The sequence below is a fragment of the Anser brachyrhynchus genome (genome assembly GCF_964034855.1).
Source record: "Anser brachyrhynchus genome assembly, chromosome: 4".
NCBI classification, from domain to species: Eukaryota; Metazoa; Chordata; class Aves; order Anseriformes; family Anatidae; genus Anser; species Anser brachyrhynchus.
The window spans coordinates 77,716,683-77,740,644 of NC_137698.1; the positions used below are offsets into that span (position 1 = coordinate 77,716,683).

Consider the following 23,962-nt stretch of genomic DNA (forward strand, 5'->3'; position numbering starts at 1 on the left):
TACCCATTGCTTTAGCCCGGCTGCCTCTGGCTATAAATGTATCAAGGGAATTTTGCTGTTGTCCTCTCTGTTAAGAGGACAATTGCTTTTCTTTGCTGATCCTGCTAAGCAGTGTTATCTTCCTCCTGGCTCTGTAAGTCCTGGGCACTGAGACTTTTCAGAAGACCTCCCAGAAGGATGGCTGTTGTGTCAGAGCCACTGAAGGGCCTTTCTTGGTGGCTCCATTCAGAAGATGAATGGTCTTCTGAAGTTTCTGTGAGCAAGAGTTGGGTGACTTCTCAGACTGCCATAACTTCTTTCCCCTTTCAGCCTATGTTTCTTTTATTGTTTTTCCTCTAAAGCCTTTATACTGGACAGTCTTGACAGAATTAGGAATGAAATCTCTGCCGGAAACCCTACAGAAGAATAGAGATCCATTTTGCTTAGAGGAGCTTGGGAGGAACCTGAGCTGGCTGCTGGGATGAGATTGCTATCTCTCTCACCACATCTTCATTACTTGTTGCTGAGTTCTTAATCATGCTTTGCTGAGGAGACTAAACAATTTCCTAAGAGCGTCATGATGCTCTATACCCATTTCACATTTTTTGCTGTTTACTTCTGTAGAGGATAAGCATCCATCAAGAGAATGAGAATTTGTCATTGTTTCATGAAAAAGGGCAGTAGCATTGTTAAAGCCCAATGGGAACACTCTGGTACTAAGAGCCTCCAGGGATAAATGCAAATTTATACTGGCTTTTTAGACAGACATAGCCCAGAAGCCCCTTTTAAATCAGGAGATGGAAAGATGTTTTATCTTCGGTAACTCTTTCCAGAAGACCTACAAAGCCAGTCCATCAGCCACAGCTTCTCTGTAACTGGGGTTTGCATCTATAGTCACTTCTTTTCTCTGGCTTGGTGGTGGAGCTGGAGCGTTGATCTTAAAAGATGTGGGTACCAGGATCCTTTAGTTAGTAGGACCGGGCATTTTGAACGGTAGTCGCCACCTTTACTGGAGGGAGGGAGGGATGAAAAGAGTTTTTGTACTGCTGTTGGAGAAGCAGATTGGTCCCAGATATGGTGGCTTCAGGATTGTGGGAAAAGAGGCTTTGTTTATGGCAGAAGCAAACTGTAGGGAGTTGCTTCATGGGTCATCCCATGAAAGCTTGGCTTGGGGCATGGGAACGGTTTTGGTCATGGACCAGATATAATGGCCCCCCACTGCGTGGCTGCTCCTGCTTCAAGATCTGTTCTTAATCCAGACCCACGAACTTGTTTACCAAAGGCAGTCGCAGCTTGGGTTCAACAGAGGATTCTGCCCTGTAGAGTCCAAATATCCAACCGAACTTGTATCCCTGTTTGCCCACAGCTAGGCAAATGCCAGCACTGAAACTTCCTTGTGAAGAGGATCGGGCCATGTTGACCATATTATCCTCATAAATTAGTCCTTTTCCAAGAAGTCTCTTCAGAAGAGGGTATTCCAGTAAGTACTGGGATGTTAAGTTACCATCTTTGTGTTGGGGTTCCTGAAGTCCTGGGACAAAGGGATGATGCTCAGCCGTTCCTCCTGAAGGAGGCTGCTGTAGTTTAGGGGGCTGTGGGTGCATCCCGTGGTCCTCTTTCTCCTGGCATTCACTTACCTATCGAGCCACTTCTTTACACAGCTCTGCTCAGGTCTTTCCCCAGTTCTTTCAGCTTTCAGAACAAAATTCCCTTGTCGTGCTCACAGACGTTGCATCATTTCCTCAGCCCCTCCTGATGAAGACCCTTGTCCTTTCCCTCCTTGGAGAAAGCAGCGCTTATCCTGGTGCTCTGCTTGTCTTCCTGAACTACAGCCACCATGTCCGTTTTTTTTTCCCCTCTCCTAGACCCAGTCTGCTGATGTGTGATGTGTGGGTTCACTTAGCACCACTTTAAATTTCCATTTGTTCGCAGCATCTCTCTCTCAAAATAGTGCATTTTTTTTTTTCTGAGGCCAGGCAGTAGCCCTGGTCAGCAGAACGTGCTTTAAATTGGGCTGCAGCGCTTACCCTGGAGGAGAATTTATTGATAACTTCCCACAGTAGCACCTCATAAGCACGAGGGCTCTCCTTTTCCTTCTGTTTCAAATTTAGCACGCTGGAATAGAAATTTCCTCCCCCAATTAGGAGAGCAGCCAAGTTCCTTTTCGCACGTAGCGTTGCAGCATCTCTCAAGGTTGGTTTTAAAGCCTTGCTCCCCTCGGCCGGCGGGAGGTGGTCGCGGCTCCGGGTCGGGAGCTGCCACCGAGGGCCCCGAATCTCTGCAGCGTGGAAAACGCAGAAACTCGCGTTATTTTAAAGGTTGTGTCTGGTGCGATCAGGACTTTGAGTTCCTTTATAATGACTCGGTGTTTCCAGTTGCACATGAGCTGGCCCCTGTTATTTTTGGGGGTCGTGGTGTGAGTGTTTTGCTGGTGCCCGTGTTCGGGGCTGGCCGTGGGGCCAAATCGTCGGGAAGAAGAGCTTTCTTTGAGATGCTTTAAGTAAAGGTTTTTGCTATGGTTCTGAGGAAGCTTTTCTTCTTCTGACGTGAACCTGTCTCCAGGGACTAGGCCAGTGGGTGAGTGGGTGCCTCCAACCCAGCACGGTGTTCTTGGGAAAGGTCCAACCTCAAAACGACACGGTTAGAGAGGCTTTTATCATCTCATCTGTAAATACAGTACCAGGGAGCGAGGGAGAGTCCCGTGCCATCGAATGTCACCTGGTACGTTTTTGGCAAAATAAAAAAGCATCATCTTGGAGGCGAGCAGGCAGGCTCATTTCTTTCTTTCTCCCTTTCATCCCCAGCAACTGAAAAAATGTTCACATTTTGCATTCTTCTGTGCGTAGGTAACTGCCCGGAAAAGTCCTGACTTCTTGGAAGTCAAGGCTGATTTTTTTCCTTTTTTTCTTTATTTCATTATAATGTTTTACCCTGAATTGTGAAAGACTCAGACTTCCTCATCTGAAGAGTCAGAAACGTCTTTTATTTGTAATCTAAAATGCTCGTCCATTCATTTCTGCCCAGGAGACAAATCCATCTCGTTTTGGCATTAATGGTTCAATGCTTTCTGTCGGGCTCTTGCTCTGATGGGAAGGTGAATTGCTGGCTCCCCTTCCTGGTGCTGGGCGAGCGCTCACCGTCGTGCATTCATAGCTGCCTCGTAGCCTGCAAACTCCACGATGCTTTTTCCTTTAGTGCAACTTATATTTTAGTAGCGCGGACTCGCAGTTCGATAAATCACCAAGCTAATGCCAAGAAAAATGTCTGAAAGCAATTTGGGGCTCTCAGGAGTGGTCATTAGGATTAGGTCATTAACTTGAGTTACTCCCCGTTCTGGTGGCAGCACCCTGGACCGAGGTAGCTGTCGTGCAGGTCCCTGGTGGGGGTTTGAGGTGGGTGGCGGGGAAAGGAGGACGTGCCTGGCCAGGGGTCATGGTCCCCTGGCACCCAAGGGAGCACCTTTTGCTTGCTACGCTGGGAGGTAGCACAGAAGATGAGAAAGGTTCTGGAGACCTTGAAGTCATCTCTTGCAGCCCCAAGGATGTTACAGGGCAAGAACTGGTGTCTTTGCCTGCCCTGCTCCCATCCCAACACTGATGCCTTCTTACGTGTAATATTCAATGTTTGGGTCTCTGGTGGTCAGCTCGTCAGCTCAGCCAGAAGTTGTGTTGCTGGTGATGGCAATGCTCACAAAAAGAAACACCTTGAATCTGAGCTCTGGAAGACCTAGCTTGCTCGTCGCCAGCACAGATCCTGTCTGGATGCTGTAAATATAAATAAGTGCTTGGGTTTTGGGTCCTGGAGCGTCAAGAAGTATTTGAAGCCTACAGAACTGCATGAATTACCTTTCCCTTCGTCTTTCCTCACTCTCCTGAAGATTAAATGAACCATCTCTTTACTTTTCTTTCCTCCCTGGAAGCAAGATGAAAACCCCAGCTTGGTTTATAAGGTGGGCTTGGAAAGTTTCTATTTCTTATGTAAAGTGCTTTCATCTTAAATGAGTGTGTGTGGAAGGCTGCTCAAGGTACATGTTTCAACTTAAGGCAGAAAGCATCAGCCAGTCTTTCTAGGCGTATTTCTGTGGCATGATGCTAACTTTTATAACGTGTTTTTAAAGCATTGCTGGAAAAAGGAAAAGAATCAGACGTTTTACTAGCTGCACGCTAGGTTAACTTTGGGCTGAGCAGCGCTTCAATTAGCAGAGCAGCGAGTGAAGTCAGTGTCTGTGTCCTCTGTGACTTGGACGGAGTCGGAGTCTTTCACTTAATCATTTATAACTAATTGCAGTCGTTCTACAAAGTCAACGCAAACCTTCGGAGTGTGCTTATACCGAGCAAGAAACGAGTAGCAAATTTTGCTGTTCAGTGTCTCGCGTAGCAACTGTGCTCAGAGTCGCGTTTTTTCACTCGTGTCAGACTTGTCAGCCTGCTTCGGGAGCTGGGGATGGAGCTGTGTCGTTAGCTCTTAGGCTTGCTAGCTGGTGGTGATGCATCACGCAGGGACAGCTGACTTCAACTTCCAGGTTGGATCGCAAGCCGCCCTCTTCTGTGACTGCAGAAAAGCTGTAATGTAGCTCGTAAAGTAGTTGAAACATGTACCGAGGTGTGTATAAACTGCCTAGTGCAAGGCTGACAGAGCTGCTGAGGTTTCTTGTGTGCTTCTGAAGCACCCCATGCCCATCATCTCCAATGAGAAGGCAAACAGGGACTGAGACTTGAATACAACCACGGATCTGGCCCTTCAGTGACCTGCAAGGCTTTGAAGGAAGCTCTATTTAATATTTCTATTTCTATTGAAGTATCTCCAAAGCATTTGAAGAACAAGAGCATTAAGAGCTTGGGAGATGGGAGGATCTCTCTTTTCCACTTTACTTGGAAAGGGAAAAAAAGGCGCTTTGGAATTTATTTGCACGATGAGGAGGTTCCAGATCCTTGAAGACTTTCTGATTATTTGCAGCAGCCCTCTCTGGGGCTCTTCTAGCAGGGTCTCTACCGGTCTGTGCTAGGACTGAAGAAGGATGGTTTTGGTTCTTTGGTGCTGTATGACAGTAGGTTAAGTAGTGGTCCTAAATCCCACTTTAGCAGACAATCTGTCGAACTATCAAGTCAACGTAAGTTGTCGGTGTTCGTGCAGAGCCGAGGGGTTATGGTAACGGTGCAGTCAGGGGCTAGAAGGGGTGGCTCAGAAATACAGATGTAAATTTGTTCCACTCTGTTCTTACAGAATATTAATATCAAGGGAGATGGTTTGAGATAACCCCCAAAGTTTGCTCTTGTCATGCAGTGGTTGTCCATGAAGTTGTGCTTTCCTCTGCAGATCATTTAAGGGTACCGTAAGGGTATATTGATATTAATAGAAAATTAATAGAAAAGGGTTTTTTTTAGGTGCAACTCCTCCTTGCATCCACCCCTAGGAGCTCTGGGCACCGCAGTCGTGTCTGCATACAGGTGAGGAGGGCGTAACAACATGGAAAGGTTTCTTCCTCGTTTTTGGAGGGCTTGCCTGCGCTTCTGCCTCCCGTCATTTTTCCTCCCCAACTGTCCCTGATTGCTTAAAGAAAATTCCAGCTCTGTGGTTCTGAACTTGACAGCCTGCTCTGGGCCCAGGGAACAGGTATGTCTGTAGCAACACCCAGCAGCTAAGATAAGCGTTCTCCTCTCTTCTCCCAGTAAGAAACAAAGTTCAAACAACTGGGCATGGCTTAGAAATTGAGCTGAGCTCCGACGCTTCGCTTTCCTTTGCACAAAGCTCCAACCAATAACTTTGTGGCTACGCCTTCCTTCTGGGAGATGTCTGAAGCACAGATAGGAGCACATTAATGCTTGTGCCAGTCCTGCCTTGTAAAAATGCACGGAAAATCTCAGGTGGGTAAAGAAGAGCACCCGAGGCTGAGGGCAGACATTGCCAGCATGGCGTGGGGCCGCAGGAGCTGGGCTGGGTGCCCGGGGCCGTGTTACCAGGGGGGGCGTGCACCTTCCTGCAGGTCATCGCAGCTCCTTAGCACCTGCAGGAGCTGTATCTGGGGATACAGGTGTTGAGATGATGGTAAGACCAGTGGGCGTGCTGGGCAGGGGACTCTGACAGATCTGACGAGCTGGAAATGAGCTGTAGGCTCGGCATTTACTGCAGCGCTTAGGGCCGCACTGAAAACTCGTGGGCCATGGAGCTTTTGGAAAGGGAAACCTGTGCTGGCAGTGTTGTTTTTCCATTTGATCTGTACCCCTGTGTTGCAACTGGCGACACGCTCCTGCCCCGCGCGAGCTGTTGTTGTTGATGTTCCTCTAAATACGCTGGTGGCCGCGCTGTCATCTGCTCCCGCCCCAACTGGCCCCGTGGAGTCGCTCAGACCCATGTGCAGGTCCTGTGCCGAGGAGCATTTCTTAGGGCCTTCCGAGGCCACGGAGTCCCTGCAGGAGAACCCGGCCAAGCCCACTGGGAGCTGGCGCGGTGCAGAACCAGAAAAAAACCGAGTCCCCACCGCTCCGGTCACCAACCACGGCCGGCTCCCCGGTGCAAAACTTCACCGACGCTGGAGGAAAACAAGGACGGTTGGTTGTGCCGGCTTCTGGTGCTGTTCTCCTCAATCCGACACGTGCCCTGGGATGCGGAGTTAAGTTGTGTTCCCTACCCGTGTCCCTCGTGGAGAGCTCTCCCTCCCGCCGGCTTGGCTCGGGACGGTGCCGGTGACTCACGGAGCTCGCCGGGGGGGTCACGGTCACACCTTGTGAAAAGCAGGTGCAGCCCCGTTAACTCCAGGTGGAGGCATAACAGCTGAAACCATATTGAATTCTTCAGCTTCCCTTCCTAATCTCATATCGGGGCTAGATGGAAAAACTACCCCAAAACGATTTTTTCCCCCATTTACCATCAGCAGGTGGGGTTACCTCTAAAAGCGATGGGTCGATGGGCCTGCGCGTGGCCGAGGCACGAACACCAGCACCACACGTGTGCCAGTTGCTACGAGGGAGCCGGTGGAGGGGGCTAAGAGAAGACCTCCCAGCTCAACGGAGAGGCACTTTTTTTTTTAAAGGGTATATAAATCAAAATTGGAAGGGGCTGGAGGGAAGGTGTGAGATTTTTCTTGTGTTTTTTTTCGAGAGTTATGTTTTTTATCCTTAATAGATTTATAATATGCAGGTCCCTTTATTTGTTTCTATAAAATTAACTAGTAAATTTAAAATGGAAAAAAGCTAGTAATAGGAACCAGGCTATCTTTGCCAATGCTGAAATGTTGCTATATTTATGGAAGGTAGACAAGGGCATTTTTCCTTCTGCCAGGTTTTATGCTGGAGTGCCACATGTTGGAGGGTTATAAAACTTTTACTAACGAGAAGTTGGAGGAATGCTAACTTTCTAATTGCACTTTTTTGTACAGGCTGCTGTTTATTTTGGTCTTTTAAAAAAGGTGATTGTAATTTTGAAGTCTGCAAGTTTTAAACGTAGGCAAGCAGTGCCTAGTAATGTGGGAAGGATATGGGACCTGGTGGTCAGAGCAAGGGCTTGGGAGAGCTGGTAGCTAACGTTCCTGTCTCTTGCTCTGCTGAAGCTGATTGTGACACCATGGAAAAACTCCTCAGCGTCTGAACCCTGCAAATTTCAGCACAGCAGCCCGGGCCCAGTCAGTGGGGTTTCTGTCATTTGTGTGTCTGCTGAGCAAGGATTTCTTTACCACTTCCCTAAAGGGACAGCATGCTCCTGCTGGAGACCCGCCGGTGGCTGCGGGTGGGACCTCTGCCTGAACGCTGAGTCGTGCGTACGACTTCAGATATTCTTGGCCTTACGGTCTCTCAAAAAGCAGGTTGCTGGGCGAGTGTAATTGAATTAAGTGGATTAGTTCACTGTAAATGGTCAAAGAGGGATTAAAGTGCAGAAGAGCTTTGTGGAAACTTCTGGGAGTCGCTTGGTGTGTGAGGGATTAAGCTGCTTTGTGCAGAGACGGGTAGTTTCCTATTCCAGATAATTTAAATGTGTCTTTCCCTCCCTCTCTTCTTTTTTTCTCATTGTCATTTTTTTTTTTTGCTATTACTTCCATGCTGTTGGAAGTGTGGCAATGGTGAAATTGTTTGAAATTTCATTCTTTAAATCTAAACCATCATAAAGTGCCTTATGAGGATAAGAAATAACGCCCTGGAAACTGGGCGTTTTCTTCTCCTTGAATATTTTTAAAAAATGGATTTGAGGGGGGAAAAGCAGGATTAGGGCTTTGAAAAATGCCTTCAGGTTGGGCTCCTCTCTCTTCTGCCACATGTTCCTCTGAAGGAAATTTGTCACCAAAGCGCACTGCTGATTTATAAACCCCAATGATGACTTCAATGAATTCAGCTGAAATTCAACAGAAAACCCTTTTCCAACACTGTGTCTGCAGGCAAGATGGGCTCATGCAATACATCACGTCTTCTTTGACAGGTACTTTGGCCAAAACTTTCAATCCAGAATAGTGGATTATTATAATCCTTATGAAGGTATCGTAATGAAAGCAACCTGTTTGGAAAGCACATAACACTTGCGATGCCGTTAATGCTGCTGGAGGATGTTAAGACCCTGGCTCCCATTTAGGGTCCCCGCATAGAGATTTCGGAGGGGGAGCTTAGCACACAGCTTTCAAGATGTCTAGATCTAAAAAACCCCTTCTGGCCTGATGAAAGCGATACGGCTGCATTATGGTGATTGCACACAGAGTGAGATTGCGGGCTTCTGGGCTAGCAAAGTATTCTGTTACAATAAATTTCTATATCAGCGTTCGAGTGATCGCTTTTGAGCAGCCGCAGGCTTGCTACGGCTCCTCTTTTGCTTTGTGCTCTACTGGTAGTGAGTAATTGCAATGTAAAGGCACAGCATGCAAAATTAAAACATTATTCTATGGGATATGCATTTAATTTGTGTAAAAGCTTTATGCAAGATCATGCTTTCTGAATTTATATGCAGAGCTTATGAAATAATACGTAACAGGACCCCAAGATGCGTATTGGGATCCAGGCATGGCAGCGCTGAGCTTTTCCGTCGGTGGCTTTTTAGCGGAGATGTCAGGGACGGGCACGTTTCGAGTGAGAGAAAGAGGCTTCAAACAACCAAAACAACGGCGTGCCACAAGGGATGTTGCTGCGGCACGTCCGTTTGGATGAGCTGGAGGCTCTGGGGGTTGGAATGGCTGCGTATATTGTCTCTTATGAAACAAGCAGCAGAGAGCCAGCTGTAACACCCTCCCGTCTGCCAGCTGTGGCTGAGTCCTTGTTTGAGATGGAAATGTCAACGTTATTGAGGTCAAAGGCTCCCCTGCAGGATTGTTTTTATGGTTGGACCAACCAGTATGGATATTCCTAGCGAACTGGTGGCGTCATGCTGCAACGGTGGTGCTGCTGACCTGGCCAGTGACTTGTAAAATTAAACTATTTAGAATAAAATAAGTGGGATTCTGCCCAGTGCCTGCCTACGTCTGATTTACGCTCATCTCTGTTGGCATGGAAGAAAACCGTAGCGATAGGGGTGGGATCCTGGCTCTGTGAGGGCAATGGCAGAGTTTTCTTTGCGATTAATGGGGCCAGGGTTGTGGCTGTGTGGGCTGAGCTCACGTAGGTTTTGGTCGTGTTGCCCTGGGATCCTCTCGAGCAGTTGAACGGGAGGTGAGCTGTGGGGAGAGGGAAGGGAGGCAAAGAAAATAAGAGGCTATATAACTCTTCTTTCATGTCTTCGTTTCTGGCTCTTGTCGTACAAAAAAATGAACGGGATTATGGCTGAGAGGGAAGCGTTGGCTTGGAGAAGTTCTCTGCAGTTTCCCCATTAGCCTTTAGAGGGCAGTTCACGTCCAGTAAATAACAGGTTTAGGGACTTGCATGATTTCTTGGACTTTTGAAAGCTAATACACTGATTATGGAATTTTTTTTTTTTTTAATGTGTAATTTTAATGAATTCTACAATAACTGGTAGTGCTTTAAAAAATAAATGTTATGTCAACCTGAAGAAGTAAGGTGAGATCAAGTTTTGATTTATATGCGTCTATTTACAGCCTTTCAAGTTTAAATGCTAAAAATTGTGATGGAAGCAAATGTTATTTATTGAGGTTGGGACAAAAAACCTTGGGAATGTACTATGATAGAGGAGAGTTATCTAATATTTGCACTAAAAAGTTTTTTATGTTAAAAACAAACACAAAGTGTTGTTTGAGTTCGGTGAGTGGGGTTTACCGACAGTAATGCTGTGTGATGAATATGTAACTCCCAAAATCTCGTCTCTAAATCCCCAAGCCTCGTGCCCAGCAGTCTTATCCCTGGTGAACAACTGCCTGGTAAGAAGTTGTTTATCAACAGAAAATTTCAGCGCGAGTTTAACAGTGTCAGAGGAATCTTTGTGAAACGAAGGAAGCCAAATGAAATATAAGCTCTTCTGTAAAGTGATCTTCAGTGAAACTTTTCATATGGGATTAAATACCCCGTATAGTCAACATGCTTGGAGAAGCAGCAGCTATTTAATTCTGATTAATTAAAACCAGAAATAACGCAATAATGTTCTTCTTTCTTCTACTACTACCCTAAAGCTCATGGATCATGGAGAAGATGATTATTCTTGAAAAAGCCATTTAGCTCTTAACAAGAAAAGGGCTGAGCCACAAAGACTAGCTTTTGACATCTGTTTTGTGGGTTTCTCATCAAAAAAACCATAGGGGTTATTCCTAAACAGAATGAAGTATTCTTTGTTCCAAGAAGGACTTTTCTTTGTGTGTGTTTAATCTTCCGGAGGTGGAGGTACTGTTGCTGTGTCCCCCGAGAGATATGAACTAGCTCGTAGGGCATTTCTCTACATTTTTGGGTTCATTCTTTAACTCCTGTGGTTCTTACCCGGTCTTGCTGCCTAGGATTTCGGTACATGGGTACGTAGCTGTGAAGTTACCCTTGTATCCTGAAGCTGATGGCAGTTTGAGTGAGCCCCTTCAGCTTTCTACTGGAAAAACATTTCTCTATCATAAAAACAAAACAAAACCAACAACGAACAAACAAGAAAATACCCAAAACCAACACAGTAAGGCTCTCAAGATACCCGTTAGTCCAACAGGTTCTTCCCAGGTATGATTAGCATTACAGGGCCCATCTGTAGCGTGCATTCATCAGCATGTCCTTGTGCCTGTGGTGATGGGGAGCGCTCCGTTAGACCGTCCCTTGCGGTGCTTTGCTGTCCTTACCCCTCCTGGCATGCCTAACCTCAGCGTCCAGGTGTGATGCGCTGCGTGGGCAGGGCACAGAGCTCAGCACCCGTACGGATCCACGAACGTGCCTTTGGCTGCATGGCAGAGCAGATGAGTCCTCGGTGCCAATGCGCTGGGTGGCGTTACCTGGAGCCACTGCCGAGAGCAAGGTGTCTGTCTTACAGGGGGAAGCTGGAAGAGAAGATCCATGCCTTTGCTTGAGCTGGTGGAAGGCTGCCCGCTGCTTTGATGCCCTTGAGGTTCATCCATGACACCTGCTATCCCAGATTGTCCTGAGTATGGCCGAGGATCATTTCTGACTGCGGATCTGCTCTGCAGATCTTCCCAGATCTAATTTAAGAGACGTGCAAGCTGCCTTGCTTAAAAGCCCAAAGATGTTTTGTCCAGGACTCATGGCTCAGAGCTTTGTCCTTTTATTCAGATGGGTCTTTGTGTGTTCCAAGGTAATCGGGACCATCTAAGATAGGTGCTTTGAACATTACCGGTTTCTCAGAACCTTGAAAAAACCCAAACCAGGCCGATAAATGGAAACAAAAGCAGAATCTTGAAAGGAAACTTATCTCCACAACGCCTAACAAGGCCCAGAGAGAGGGTGTGTGAAACAGCAGTTTGGGAACTCCCACAGAGAACAGAATAAAGGAGTTTAATCGGAGACCAAGATACGGGGGCTAGCACTCCTTTAGCTGTATAACTTTTTGAGGGTCAGTGTGGTCAAGATAAGTGCAGAGCAGAGATCCAGGACCTGATGAGTTGTAGCCCTAGCTCTCCCTCCAGGCTGAGTGAGCGACCCTTCCGCCCTTCCCATTCCTAACCCGTAAGATCGCAGTATCGGGCAGTGTTTCTCAGTATACCGGTAGCTTCAAATGGCCTGGAAAAATGAGAGTAAAAACACTGTGACTCTTCGGAATCGGCTTATGCAGACCTTTTGGTTTGTCCTAGTGTGGTTTATGAGTGTGCGAGGATCCAGTAGCATGTCAGACCTCGGGCCCTGGTGTTTGCAAGCTGAAGCGGCAGTCGTAAGCATGCCCCGGTTGTTTTTCCTTATGGATCATACTTGGAAAGGCTTCGCAGACCCACACACCTTCAACCTTTTGCAGAGATCTAATCCAAGACTTATTTTTTTACTGTGAATTGCCGTAGGTGTGATGGTTGCAACTTCCTTGGGCAAGGCTGGAGACAGGACAGCAACCAGTGAGGGGCTGGAGCTGATTCAAAGAGGGGTTGTACGGGCTGGGGAGCTGCCTGTGGGCTTCCCTCGCTGAGCTGAAGGTGCCCGTGGCGGGGTCTTGGTGCTGCAGACCCCTTTGGGTGCTTTCAGGTGAAGGAAGGCATTGCCTTGGCTCCTGGGCAGGCTGCTGGCTGCTGGTGCAGTGCTTAGCTCTGAGAGGAGGCGCAGGAGCAGTCAGCGTGGTTTCTCCTCAGCCCTTTCGGTCGAACCCTCAGCCGCTTCTTTCCTTCCCCTCTCCCTTCTGCATCCCTGTTTGCCTTCGGTCTCTGAGGTCTGGATTTTCCCTGTTTGATAGCTTCATTGAAAAAGAGCGATGACCTCGGCCGTGCTGGGATTGTCGGGGCGGCGTGCTGAAACGCACGCTCGCTTAGTGTGCACGGAGAGCGCCTACAGCCGAGGCTGGCTCCTGCCTGGCGCATCGCCCCCCTGAACCTGGGGGTGAGAGCCATCCACTTGCACCTCTGGCTGTTTTCGGTTGCGATCACGGTGCTTCTCCCTTGTGGGCTTGGTTCGGGTGCGAAGAGGCGAACCGGAGGTTGAACTGAACCGTGGGGGTTTTCCGCTCTCGCTTCGAGCCGTAATTAAGGCTCGCCAGGGAGGGAGATGCCTCCTCGGTGCTGTATGAGAAGGCAGTATTTAAATAAATAATAATCAGAAAATCAGAGCGTGGTATGCGGGATTGCATGTAGCAGGGGATTTTGTATGAAGGCGATCGGAACCATTTGAAAAAGAATTTTAAATTGTTGGGACGAGTTGATCGGGGCCGTGGATCCGAGCGGCGAGCAGGAAGCTGGTGGGGCTTGGCACCCATGATCCAAAGCCGAGTTGTGGAGCTGTCAGGGCCACGGTCTTCAATGTCTTTGAAATACCTTGTACAACAGCGGTCCTCCTCCTGCTTTTAGGCTGCTTATCTAATTTTCAGCTTCTCCACTCTGTGTAAATGTGATAAATACACTTTTTAATTGCATAACTGAGCTACTTTTGATGCCTGCGTGCAGATATCTTGTTCTTGAGGCTAGATCACACAGAAGTGTAAATCAACACTTTGCTCAATAAAGGACTTCCTTAAAAAATGGCTTTTTGTCTTTTATTGTGCAGCTGACCTGGAGGACTCGCTTGCTTGAGTCCTTTTATCAATGCTAATGTGATAAACTTCTTCTTACAGCAACTGGGAGAGGAGAGCGCTCAAGTCTTGATCGCTCCTTTCCCTGAGTGCCGTACTGCAGGAGCTTCCCCAAAGCACTCTAGAGGCTTGACAGTCTTTATATAAAATGCTGAATTAACCAAGCTACTCTCTACAATGAACTCGGAGGATATAAATAATGCTGACCTTGCCTTACAGATAAGGAAAAGGAGCAGGAGTGTGGCGATGAGGATAAATCACTGGGTCAAAGCAAAAGCGAAGGGACAATTGCTCGCTCACACTTGCACATTTGATGCTGAAAATTTATATTTGTGCAAACCTGATATTGGGGAATATTGGCACGAGATGGTTAGCACGGGGCGGGCTGAGGTCTGGGCGTTATTTTTAGGGAAGGAGGAGAGGTGGAAGGTTGAAGCAAAGGGCTGCGTAGGGTGGTGGGGGAGTGCAAACTCACTGAATGCTGCGTTTTCAAAGTTATTTTTCTAATGGCCAAGCAGTGAGTTAAAAAAAAAAATCACGTTTTTGGGCCTCATTTCCTGTGCTGATGGTGAACTTTGTCAGACAAACCTCTGACAAATTGTTTTCTCTGATAACCAGTTAACACCAAGAAAGCAGATAGGCAAAAACTCTTATCATCTTGACAAGCGACTGGGTTTTAGTTAAAACTGAAAACAGAAGCTGTGTCAGCGTGTTGAGTTTACACCTTGCAATAATAATACATGCTTTTATCTGATCTGAGGGGGATTTTATAACTTTCAAATGGATCTTTGGCAGGGAGCCAGCCGTACTGTCATTTTTTATTAACTTTCTTTTTTCTTCCCCCGTAGCCAGTCTGCTTTTTGTAATATTGTTTAAGGAATATGTATCCCATTCCTAGGGATATTGTGAAACAATATTTTAAAGTTCTGTGTCTCAGCCCATTAGAGGGGTCTATAAAACAATCACAGCAGCAAATGTTCAGTAACTAATCAAAACCACCAAAGCTAACCACAGCGGTACTTCAATCCCTTTTAAATAATAAAACCTCTTCTGCTGTGCCTTATCTACTGTCTCATCAGGAAAGAGCTAATTAGATTCTTCTCAAAAGTAAATATTGTCAGTTCATTGGTGGGTGGAGGTGACGGGAGGTAAGACACGCTCGCTGTCAACATTGGCAAACCGAGGCAGAAAACAAGACAAAGTTGTAAAAACCCTATAAAAAGCTACTTGAGTTTTAAAGGAGTTCACTCCCGTGTAGGTGGTATCACAGCCTTCCCTTGCGGGAACGTGGCTTCTGTAGGCAGAGCCTGGGGGGGGACGGGGTGGGATTTGGGGCTGTGGGTAAGGCAGCTCCTGGAGTTCTGGGCCACCACATTTCATGTCTCCTGGAGCACGGCCGGGCCGTGGGCTTGGTCCCTTGTGGTGGCTTTCTTGTATTGCGATGCCTCGTGGGTGTGAATTCCTGCTCCAAAGCTCACAGCAGCATTTTTGGGATGGACTGGCAAATACTGAGGACCGGTATTTAGGACTCTTGTATGGCAGGCTTGAATGTAAGACCCCTACAGCCATGTAACGTAAGGTTGGGCACGTGGTGGAGTGGGTGTGCAGGAGGTGTAAGAGAAGTGAATGGCTTGGGGGAACAAAAGTAATAAAAAAAAAGAAGTGCTTTTCCCCCTTGCTCTTTTGATCCTCTGTTTTTCGAGGGATGTCAGTAGGAAGATCAACGTTTCCAGTTGCGTTTGGCCAACAAAGCCTACCGGCTTCTCATCTGAGGCATCCTATACCAAGGGGCAGCCCCAGGTCCCCGTTCTGGCCCTGAACCTGTGGAGGGAAGGCTGTGGGGGGAAGGCTGTGTCTGCTTCTTGTGTCGGCCAGACCCAGGACTGCACTGCTCTTAGGAGACCGGGATTTTGGCGGCGGCAGAGTGCTCGGCACGTGGGCACGCGAGTCCCGCTGGGCTTGGAGCAGGTTTCAGCTCCTTGAACCCAACGCTGCGTTATTGCTGAACCTAACGTCGGCTACGAGCAGACGTTTGGTTTCTTAACTTTCCTTTTTATTGTCATGTTAAGCAGAGAGTCGAGAGATTGATAGTCTTGTATAATAGAGGCAATTTTACAGAATAATACAAAAATGCACTTGCTTTCATGTAAACCACACCAAAAGGTAAGGGGATTTTTTTATTTTATTTTTGTCCCTTGAGGGCTTTTCTCCTCCCCCATAGCCCCGGGTTCCTCCGTTTTCAGAGGGCACGCTGGAGTGTCGCCTCTGCTTTGATGTGGTTTCTAAAGTGTGCCTCTTCATTGGGCTCCCTACAGATGCCTTTATGTGAAACAGAACATTAAAATCCAAATGTGCCTGCTCCGCAGGTCGTTTTTCATCCTTTATGGGCAGCGTCAAATATATTGCAGAGTTGTTCTGCTGCACCCCCGGCCCAGGAGGGAGAGGGCTCGGGAGGTGCAGGGAACGAGACGGGGGTGGGAGCTGGGGGGTTCCTTGGCGGTTAAGCCCAAATTTCTCCTTAGTTGCTTCCTCTGGGCCTCTCCCCAGCTCTCTCTTTCTCTCAAGGTGAAACCGAAACCTCGGTGACTTCACCCAAGCCTGCCGAAGTTAAAGCAAATTCGATATTTCTCACTTCTAGGTCACTTCAGTCCATATTGTTTCCTGCCAGGAGTGGGGGCGGGGGAAATGCCCTACTGTTAATGGAAAAGCAATTACTGCTGTTTCTGGCACGTACGTTGTGTCGCTCCAGCGTCACACCTCGGTTATGGCTCTGCCTCGAGCGCGGCCGGTAGCGTGCGGGGTGCGGGCTGCGTGCTGAACAGACTGGGCTGCTGGGGGCTCTTTGGTTGAAGCCAGCTCAGTCTTCATGATGAAAATTGCTGGGAAACCTTTTCTTATTTCCTTTTTTTTTTTTTTTTTTCCAAATTCCTAGAAGTAAGTTGCCTTTGATAGGCTGGAAAGCTTTGTAGGCACCGGGAGTGTCTCTCTGGCTGCTTCTTGCGCACCTCTGGGAGGTGTGGGTCATGCACTTCTATTTCCCCAGTAGGTCCCAGGACTTTAAATCAGGTCAAAATGCTTCTCTTGATAAATTTTAGCTCATGAACCAAATTCAACATCCCATTTTGCGTTTTGCCGAGTTTTAATTTGGATGTTGAACTCTAGGTCTAGAGCAAAGGCTCTTCCTAGGTCAGGTTTTCTTGACTTTGGGGTTTTGATTCGGATCTGTTCTACTGGTCAGTAGATGTTACCGTGTACTCCGCTTGTGTGCATAGCTGGAGGAATGCAGTAATACCTCTTGCTTGAAAAGGGTTCGGAAAGAGACCGGGGAGCAAGCTGATGTGCCTTCTGAGAACATCTGCAGGGCCCCGAATTCTGCATTCAGCCTAAAACGCTGAAAGTTGCTTGCTCAGGGCTGAGACAGCGGAGTTCAGAGCTAACGGCAGCATCCTTCTGAGCGTTAGTCCGGATTTTTCTTCTCCCATGGCCACTTTTTCTTCTGTGATCTTGCTACGCCCTGTTTAATGATCCGTTTAAAGTTCAATGTTTTATGTAAAACTTCGCGTTTTCCCATTCTTTCATTTCTTCTCTTTCTAAAGGAAAAAAGATTACATAAATTTAAGAGATTTTAATGAGTACAGCGGGCTTGCTTTTGGTGCAGTTTGCAGTGGATTCAGTGTTATAACTTCATTACGCTTCAGTTGAGTAACTTATGTCATAAATGGGTGTATCTGAGAGGAGAATCGGGCCTCGGATCTCTTTGTTGTGTGGGCTTCAGAAGGACCAAGCGCTTACTCCCCTTTTTGAAGTCCTAATTCTCTTTATATGGTGTTGCAATGCCTTTCTATAGAGTTGTGCCTCTGAAGTTAGAGATTTCTAATGCAAAAAATACCCCTTTTTCCCAACTGCTTCAAGTACTGACGTTGCTAGCAAAATTAGTATTGAGCAGTGTTAACACAGGCCTTTTCCTGTGGCTTTCTTGCAGAAATCCCTATTGTTGAGACTCATCCCTTAAGAGATCTTTTTAATACGCCTGCTTGGTAGTCCCGTTGCTTAGCCCTTACTTCTCTGGTAACAGCGTTTGTAGTAAATTCAGCGATACTACAGCTTTACAACCACTAGAGGTCAAGATTGTGCTGTTGCACGGCGCAGGGCTGCCCGTCGGGCTGTAACGCTTCGCTCCCTCGCTCGATATCCTGCCGTAGCCATGGCCAGTGTCAGATATTTACGTGTAATTTTATTATCAATTGCCGTGTTTGGCAATTAAGCTGAAGCCGATTGTACGCGCAGGCGTGCGGAGTGTGAGGGAGACTTTGCCTTACGGAACGGTGGAGCCCAGTGGATTTTGCAAGGATGGAGATATCCGTGCCGTGCTTGTTTTTAATATTCTTCAGATCTAGGAGCTGCGCAAGTTGTCTGGCTCTGGGGTGTTTCTTCCCAGGGAGGGATTCAAAAGAGAGCCGAGCTGAGAGCGGCTGTCAAAATAAAACTCACTCATAAATTCTTTTTGTGGGCTATTAATACTTTTAAGTGTTTCCACGGAAATCATTTTGAAGGTTTGTGCTCTAGATAGAGACTTCTACTTTATGCTGTTCAGGTAGTAAAAATAATTAGTGCTTTTTTTGGGGTTCCTTGTTTCTGATCTCCACTCCTAGCACGGTTGTTTGCGTTGCCCGAGTTGCGTTCTGACCTGGTAGAATTTTGTGCAAGTAAGTGCCTTCGCTATTGCCGTCCCTTTGTATCCTTGAAAACGTAGCCCTCTTGATTTAGATTTTCTAACCCCTTTCTTCTTTCATAACACTGTTGCAAAACCAGCACATAATCCAAGAGCCTAATGTTTCGTCCAAGGTGGTTTCGCTGACACCGGTATCTGCAGTACAGCTTCTGGTACCTCTTCTCCCTTCTGAAGTTGGGCTGTGGTGTCACCGTGGGGCAGGGCATGGTGCCTCTTGCCACGTCACTTGTCTCGTGACTGGGAGCAATGAAATGTTTGGATGCAGGTTTGGTTAGAATTGTAAGGGAATTGGTAAAAATACAGTTTATAATAATGTCTGAAAATAATATATTTGCTCATTCTTTTTCAAAAAGAAACTCGTACTGTCCAAAGGAACTTTTTCAGAGGGAAATCTGGATGATTTCCATACATCTTTCTTCGCACATATAAAAAATTACAGAAAAATATGGGAGAGTTTCTATAAATCGCGTGTATGTATCTGTATAGATTTCAGGTTTTCAGAGCTTTTAGTTTCTAGCTAGAGCAGAGCACAAGCTCCCACATGCAGAACCACTGCGTTTGCTGGCCAGGCCTTCTCCCCGTGTCCGGGACACGATTTGGCACTGGGAGCGAGAGCAGCGGCTCTGTGCCGTTCCCCCCTTCCTGCACTCGGGTTTGAAGCTCTCGTTCAACTCTTGGACAATTGGGGCTAAACAATTTGTCCTCTCACATATCGTGCTCGGTAACAATGAGGAAACCGAGCGAGTTTTTGCAGCGGATCTCGTGCACCAACCTCTGCTGCAAACAAAGCCCGAAGCCCCAGGAATGTGTGCTCGCAGCGGGCCGAGGGAGCCGCACCGCGTCCGCGTGTTTTGCGCGGTGAATCGCGGCGCTTCTCCCAGCGAGGGAATTTTTTGGTTGAATACCTTTTACAGATCGTTCTGTAAATCAGCAGCATACAATTAAGATCTCCTGGGGTACCACAAAAATGCTTTCAGGAACCTCTGGGGTCCAGATGTGGAATGTTTTGTGCTGACACGGGTTGAAAAGAGGAACAAATCCAACGGTTAAGTACGTCCTTTAATTTAGCCTGTGACAGTCACCACATGGCCTACGGGCTAATATTTCTGCATCTGTGCTGTAAATAGATCAATATGGCAGTATGATGGGTTTGGCATTTTGATTTGTGAAGAGTCAGAATATTGTTTGTATTGTTGCATAATCCCTGGAATGGTTTTGAAATTAATCTTCTGTTTCTTTGGAATATCTGGGTTAGGAAAAACATAACATTTCGGAGTTCCATTAAGTGTGTGTTTTATTTTGTCTCATTTGTCGTATTTCATGACTGATTGCATCTTTTGGCTGAAAAATAAATATGAGGATGCTATCGTAAAACTTGAAATCTGCTTTTTTTCTAGGCACAGCAGCAAAGAAACCTGGACAATATTGTATCACAGCATCCCAGGATAAGCGGGGGAAAAAAGTCCAAGAAAGAAGTCTGCGCAAGCTCAGATTTGGAGGTAAAGACCACTAGCCCCATGTCTGAGCAGGATTCGGGTATCCTGGATGTTGAAGATGAGGATGAGGATGAAGAGGTAACTGTATACCATCAAACCCAGGAGATGGACAGCTCGGGGGTGATCAGTAGTGTCTCAGTGCTTGCACCTAGCTCAGTATTTTGTGTTCCCATGCAGCGCAGGGACACAGAGTAGGCTGCGGAGTGCGGGTGCCTTTCAGTGTTGGGTCGTTTCTGTGAATTCTGTGATTCTATCTGTTTTGCACTGTTGTCCTTACCTTTGTTAGCAGACTCAGCAGAGATGCCCTGTGTGACAGGAGAACAGGATGGTCCTCCAGCTAGCTCCCAGGCTGCTTTTCTGTGGCCTTTGCTCACTTGGGAGCGCAGTTTGGTTTCTGTCCTGAAGCCTTCGTTTACAAGAAGATAAATTCCTGCGTAGTGCATGAGATGTTTGGTCTCGTCTGGGAGCATGCATCTTGTGGCAGATGCGCACTTGAGAAGAATTGTGCTGCGACAGGATTTTTTTAGATGCAATTATAATTCCTTGGTGGGTTTCTGTTGCTGCTTCCTCGGGCTGGCCGTTTCTTTTAGGCAGCAATTTCCGATGCCTCCGCAGTCACTGCAGGATGCCGGTACCTTTCATGGTTACATGTGAAGCATCTCTCTGACCGTGTTGGGTCTTCTTTCCTCCCTGTGCTGGAGGGTAATGGATGTAGGGGAACATCTTGGATTTGTGCTGCTTAAAGTGCAGGAGTCCTGTCGCTCTCTTTCAGGAAATCAGTGCAGGGACAGCAATGGGGAGTGTGCTGAGCTTCTTGGTGCCTTCTCCCTTTCTCGTCCTGCAGTCTTGCCCTGGCCCTTTCAGCAAGTTCCATCTGCCACGCTGGATGCTTTTTCCCTTATTGCTGAAGCCCCTGTTACGTCAGGAGAACGCTGTTCTCAACAGCAGCCTGTAACTGTGTTGGTTCGTGTGTGTTGCCCTGAGCAAAGAGGATAAAGAACAAGTTCCCAATATTTGCAGTAGCTGGATTGCCCGAGTGGTTCTGTGCTCGTGGCCTGCCTTTTTCTCAGAGGTCTGCTTCTGTTCCTTCTTCTTCATCTCTGCAGCACTTCCACAGCAGAAAAGGAGATGGCCGCTTGCTCACAGGACCCAGCAGTGGGGTGCTGCTCAGCCCCTGTGCCCTGCTCCAAAACCGCCAGGCTGTGGGATTTCCCCTGCATCAAAAGGGAAATAGAGCCAAAGAAAAATGAGAGGAAAGGGCATGGTTTTGGAAAAGAAGCACTGATTTGGGTAGATCTATTTTGGCATTTCCCTGTTTAAAAAATAGAAAGTCTGTCTGGTGCATGATTGTCCTGGACCTCGGTGGTTGCTGTTCCACCTCACGCTTAAAAATCTCAAATCCACTTGCCATGGGTGCTCAGAACTGGGAACTGTGTGAGACTTGGTACTTGGCTTGAGCCCCACTAGACCGGAGAGGCACGACATTGAGGAGGAAAGGTCTTTGAGTCGTAATTTGTATGGCACAGCTGGGAGAAGCCTCCTGACTAACGGAGCAGGGCTACCTCGTCTCCGCGCCGAGGGCATCCCGTCTCGCGGCGCGGGGAAAACCAGGCCGGCGGCGAGCAAACGGGCTGGGTGCGGGCAGGATGTGGTGGTAGGGGCTACCAGGGGGCTACTGGCGGGGGCTACCAGGGGGCTACCGGCCGCAAGAGCCCCAGTGGCGGCGGGGCCGGAGCTGCTGTCCGTGGTGATGAAACGGGACGGACGGCGGCAGCGCCGCGAGCCCGCTCAGCTCCCACTCCCGTCAGGGCTGCGGTGCCTGCAGAGCCACCAGCAGGGACGCCTGGCTCTTCCCCAGGTCCCTAACCCCCCTGGGGTTGTCTCCTCCTCGCAGAGAAAGTTGTTTGTTTATTTTATTATGTTTTATTTTAGTACAAACAGATCTCTCCTCTGGAAGTGGAGCCCTAAATCTCAAGGGGCGCTACGCGTGGTGTGCCTGGGGGCAGCTGCAGGCAGCAGCTGAGCGCCCACCCGGCTGCTCGCCCCTTTCCCCGACCCCGCAGGCAGGATGGGGGAGCTGAGCTGAAGGGCAAAAGAGGAGAGCTTGTGGCTCAGCTGTAAAGACAGTTCAATAAGCAAAGGGAAGAAAGAAACCCCACAATTGGTGCAAAGGCGATCACTGACCACGTCCCACCAACAGATGGATGCTCAGGCAGTCTCCAAGCAATGGGGGGTAAAAAAAAAACAAAAACACACAAAAAGCAACCACCAACCCCACAACACCCCCCTCCACCCGTGTTTCATCTGAGCATGATGTTCTGGGATAGGGAACATCTCTCTGGGCAGTTTGGGTTAGGTGTGCCAGCCTGCCCGCTGGGCGGCAGAGTGAGAAACGACGAGGGTTTTGCCGCCGTGTAAGCAACAGCTAAAATACCTCTGTGTTATCAGAGCTGGTTCGGCCACAAATCATAATCACCGTGCTGTCTGGGCTATGCTCTGCAATGCAGAAAATTAACTCCATCCCAGCCCAAACGAGTATGGGTGTAAAATCCTAATGCCAGGTTTTTTGGTAGGGCTTCTCCATGGTGGCAGCTCGATGTCGATATTGCTGATATTTGCACCTAGCTTTCCGTCTTCTAGCGTGACTCCTTCTCCTGATCGTCTCCTATGTGTAGTGACGAAGAGGCAGAGTTAGAGTACAGTTAAGGCAAAGTTAATCCCAGTTGCCTAAAGTTGTTAGTGGTAAGTGTCCTGCGTGCAGGAGAACCGCGTCCCATTTGGTGCCCGGCCATGCTCTGAGCACTGCAGAAGGCTTTTGGGTCTGGAGGGACACAACTGCTGCAAGTGGGCACGTGTTGTTTGCCGTGCTCTGCCCCTCTCCAAGACTTCTGAGGCTTTTGCTTCTCAAGAAAATGTGGAATAGTGGTGACAGGAAAACCTGGAGAAAGCAAAGACAGTGCCTTGAAGAATGAGGTCAGCAGCCAAGTAAAGAAACGATCCCGAAGTATCCGAAGAGCACACTGGTAGCTTTTGCTCCTGACCCGACACAGCCAAAAAACCCAACTGCAGGTTTTGGTTTGGAAGACAATCAGTGGTGGCTGGGGAGGGAAGGATGAAGGGTGCACTCCTATTCAGGGCTGAAAACGGGATCAACCTAGAAGGTGTTTCTGATTAAGGCTTCGGCAGGAGAGCTCCCGATCCTGGTCCCTAGGCCAGCCAACTCTGGAAAAAGTGGGTTTAATACCATTTTTTTTTCCTCTAGGAAATATCAGAGGCCCTTCAACAGGCTGTGATAAGGAGTTCTCCACGTGGGGTGGATGAACTCTTGTAGGGATCTCAGAGCTCCACATGCACACGGCGCCAGCCCTTCCTTCATGCAGCGGAATTTAGAGGAAAAGTTTGAAAGGGACAGAAAAGCAAAAGAGTTCTGCTTATACTGTTGCAGGTGTCGTTATGTAGATCCTTCTCTCTCTCGGGGTGGGAACTCTGCCAGCTATGTTCAGGAGGAGCAATTGAAGGCACGGTACTCGGCTCTGTTCCAGGTCTGCATTTTGGAGGTGTCGCAGCCCAGACGTGGCCCACGCGAGCACAGGCACCCCACGGGGTGGGAGCTGCCACCGCGATCAGAGCAAGAGCGTGGGCAGAGCTGGAGAGTGAGCAGGGAGAAGACTCAAATTGAGTTTTTATGAAAGTCAAGTGGCAGGAGGAGGATCAGCGTCTCACACTGAGCAGCTCCACGGGCTGTTCTGTCTGTGCCAGCTGCTCCCTTTGTAATAAAAAGCATCCAGAAAACTACAAAGCTCATCCAGATTCTTCTCATTTTCAGTGCCTTTTCCTTTGTGATCCTGGTGAGTACATCAAGACAAACTCGCCTGCATTTTGCCTTGTGTCTTCTTGTCCCCAGAAAGGCTGGCCAGGTGTCTGCGAAGTGGTCGGGTAGAAATAGACTCCGTGGTGCTCCTCTGGGGGAGAGGGGAGGCTTTAAGGACGGATATCACGCTGCAGAATATCAGCCCCTGGACTCCTATTGAAGAACAGATCAACAAACTCCAGACGTTTTTCTGTTTGGAGAGGGAGTTTGGCACTGAGGACGTCAGCAGGTGTGAGGTGCAGCCAAAACTCGTCGTGCTTCTGGCATTCTTCCTGGTGGACCTGGCTGCAGGAATCGGTTGCAATTCTCTCGGTGAATGTCCTCGATTTCTTACCA

At 48.0% G+C, this 23,962-nt stretch overlaps 1 protein-coding gene across 6 annotated transcripts in view; it reads left to right on the forward strand.

The window, feature by feature from the left end:
• EXOC6B (exocyst complex component 6B) overlaps positions 1-23,962 on the forward strand; it is a 292,399-nt gene that overhangs the window by 113,857 nt on the left and 154,580 nt on the right. For 5 of the 6 annotated variants that reach the window (XM_080592089.1, XM_080592092.1, XM_080592093.1 and 2 more), the window contains exon 7: positions 19,657-19,833. In XM_080592089.1, the coding sequence (XP_080448215.1) occupies positions 19,657-19,833 (177 nt within the window). The remainder of the gene's footprint in view (positions 1-19,656; positions 19,834-23,962) is intronic. The other variant, XM_080592091.1, reaches the window with a different exon arrangement.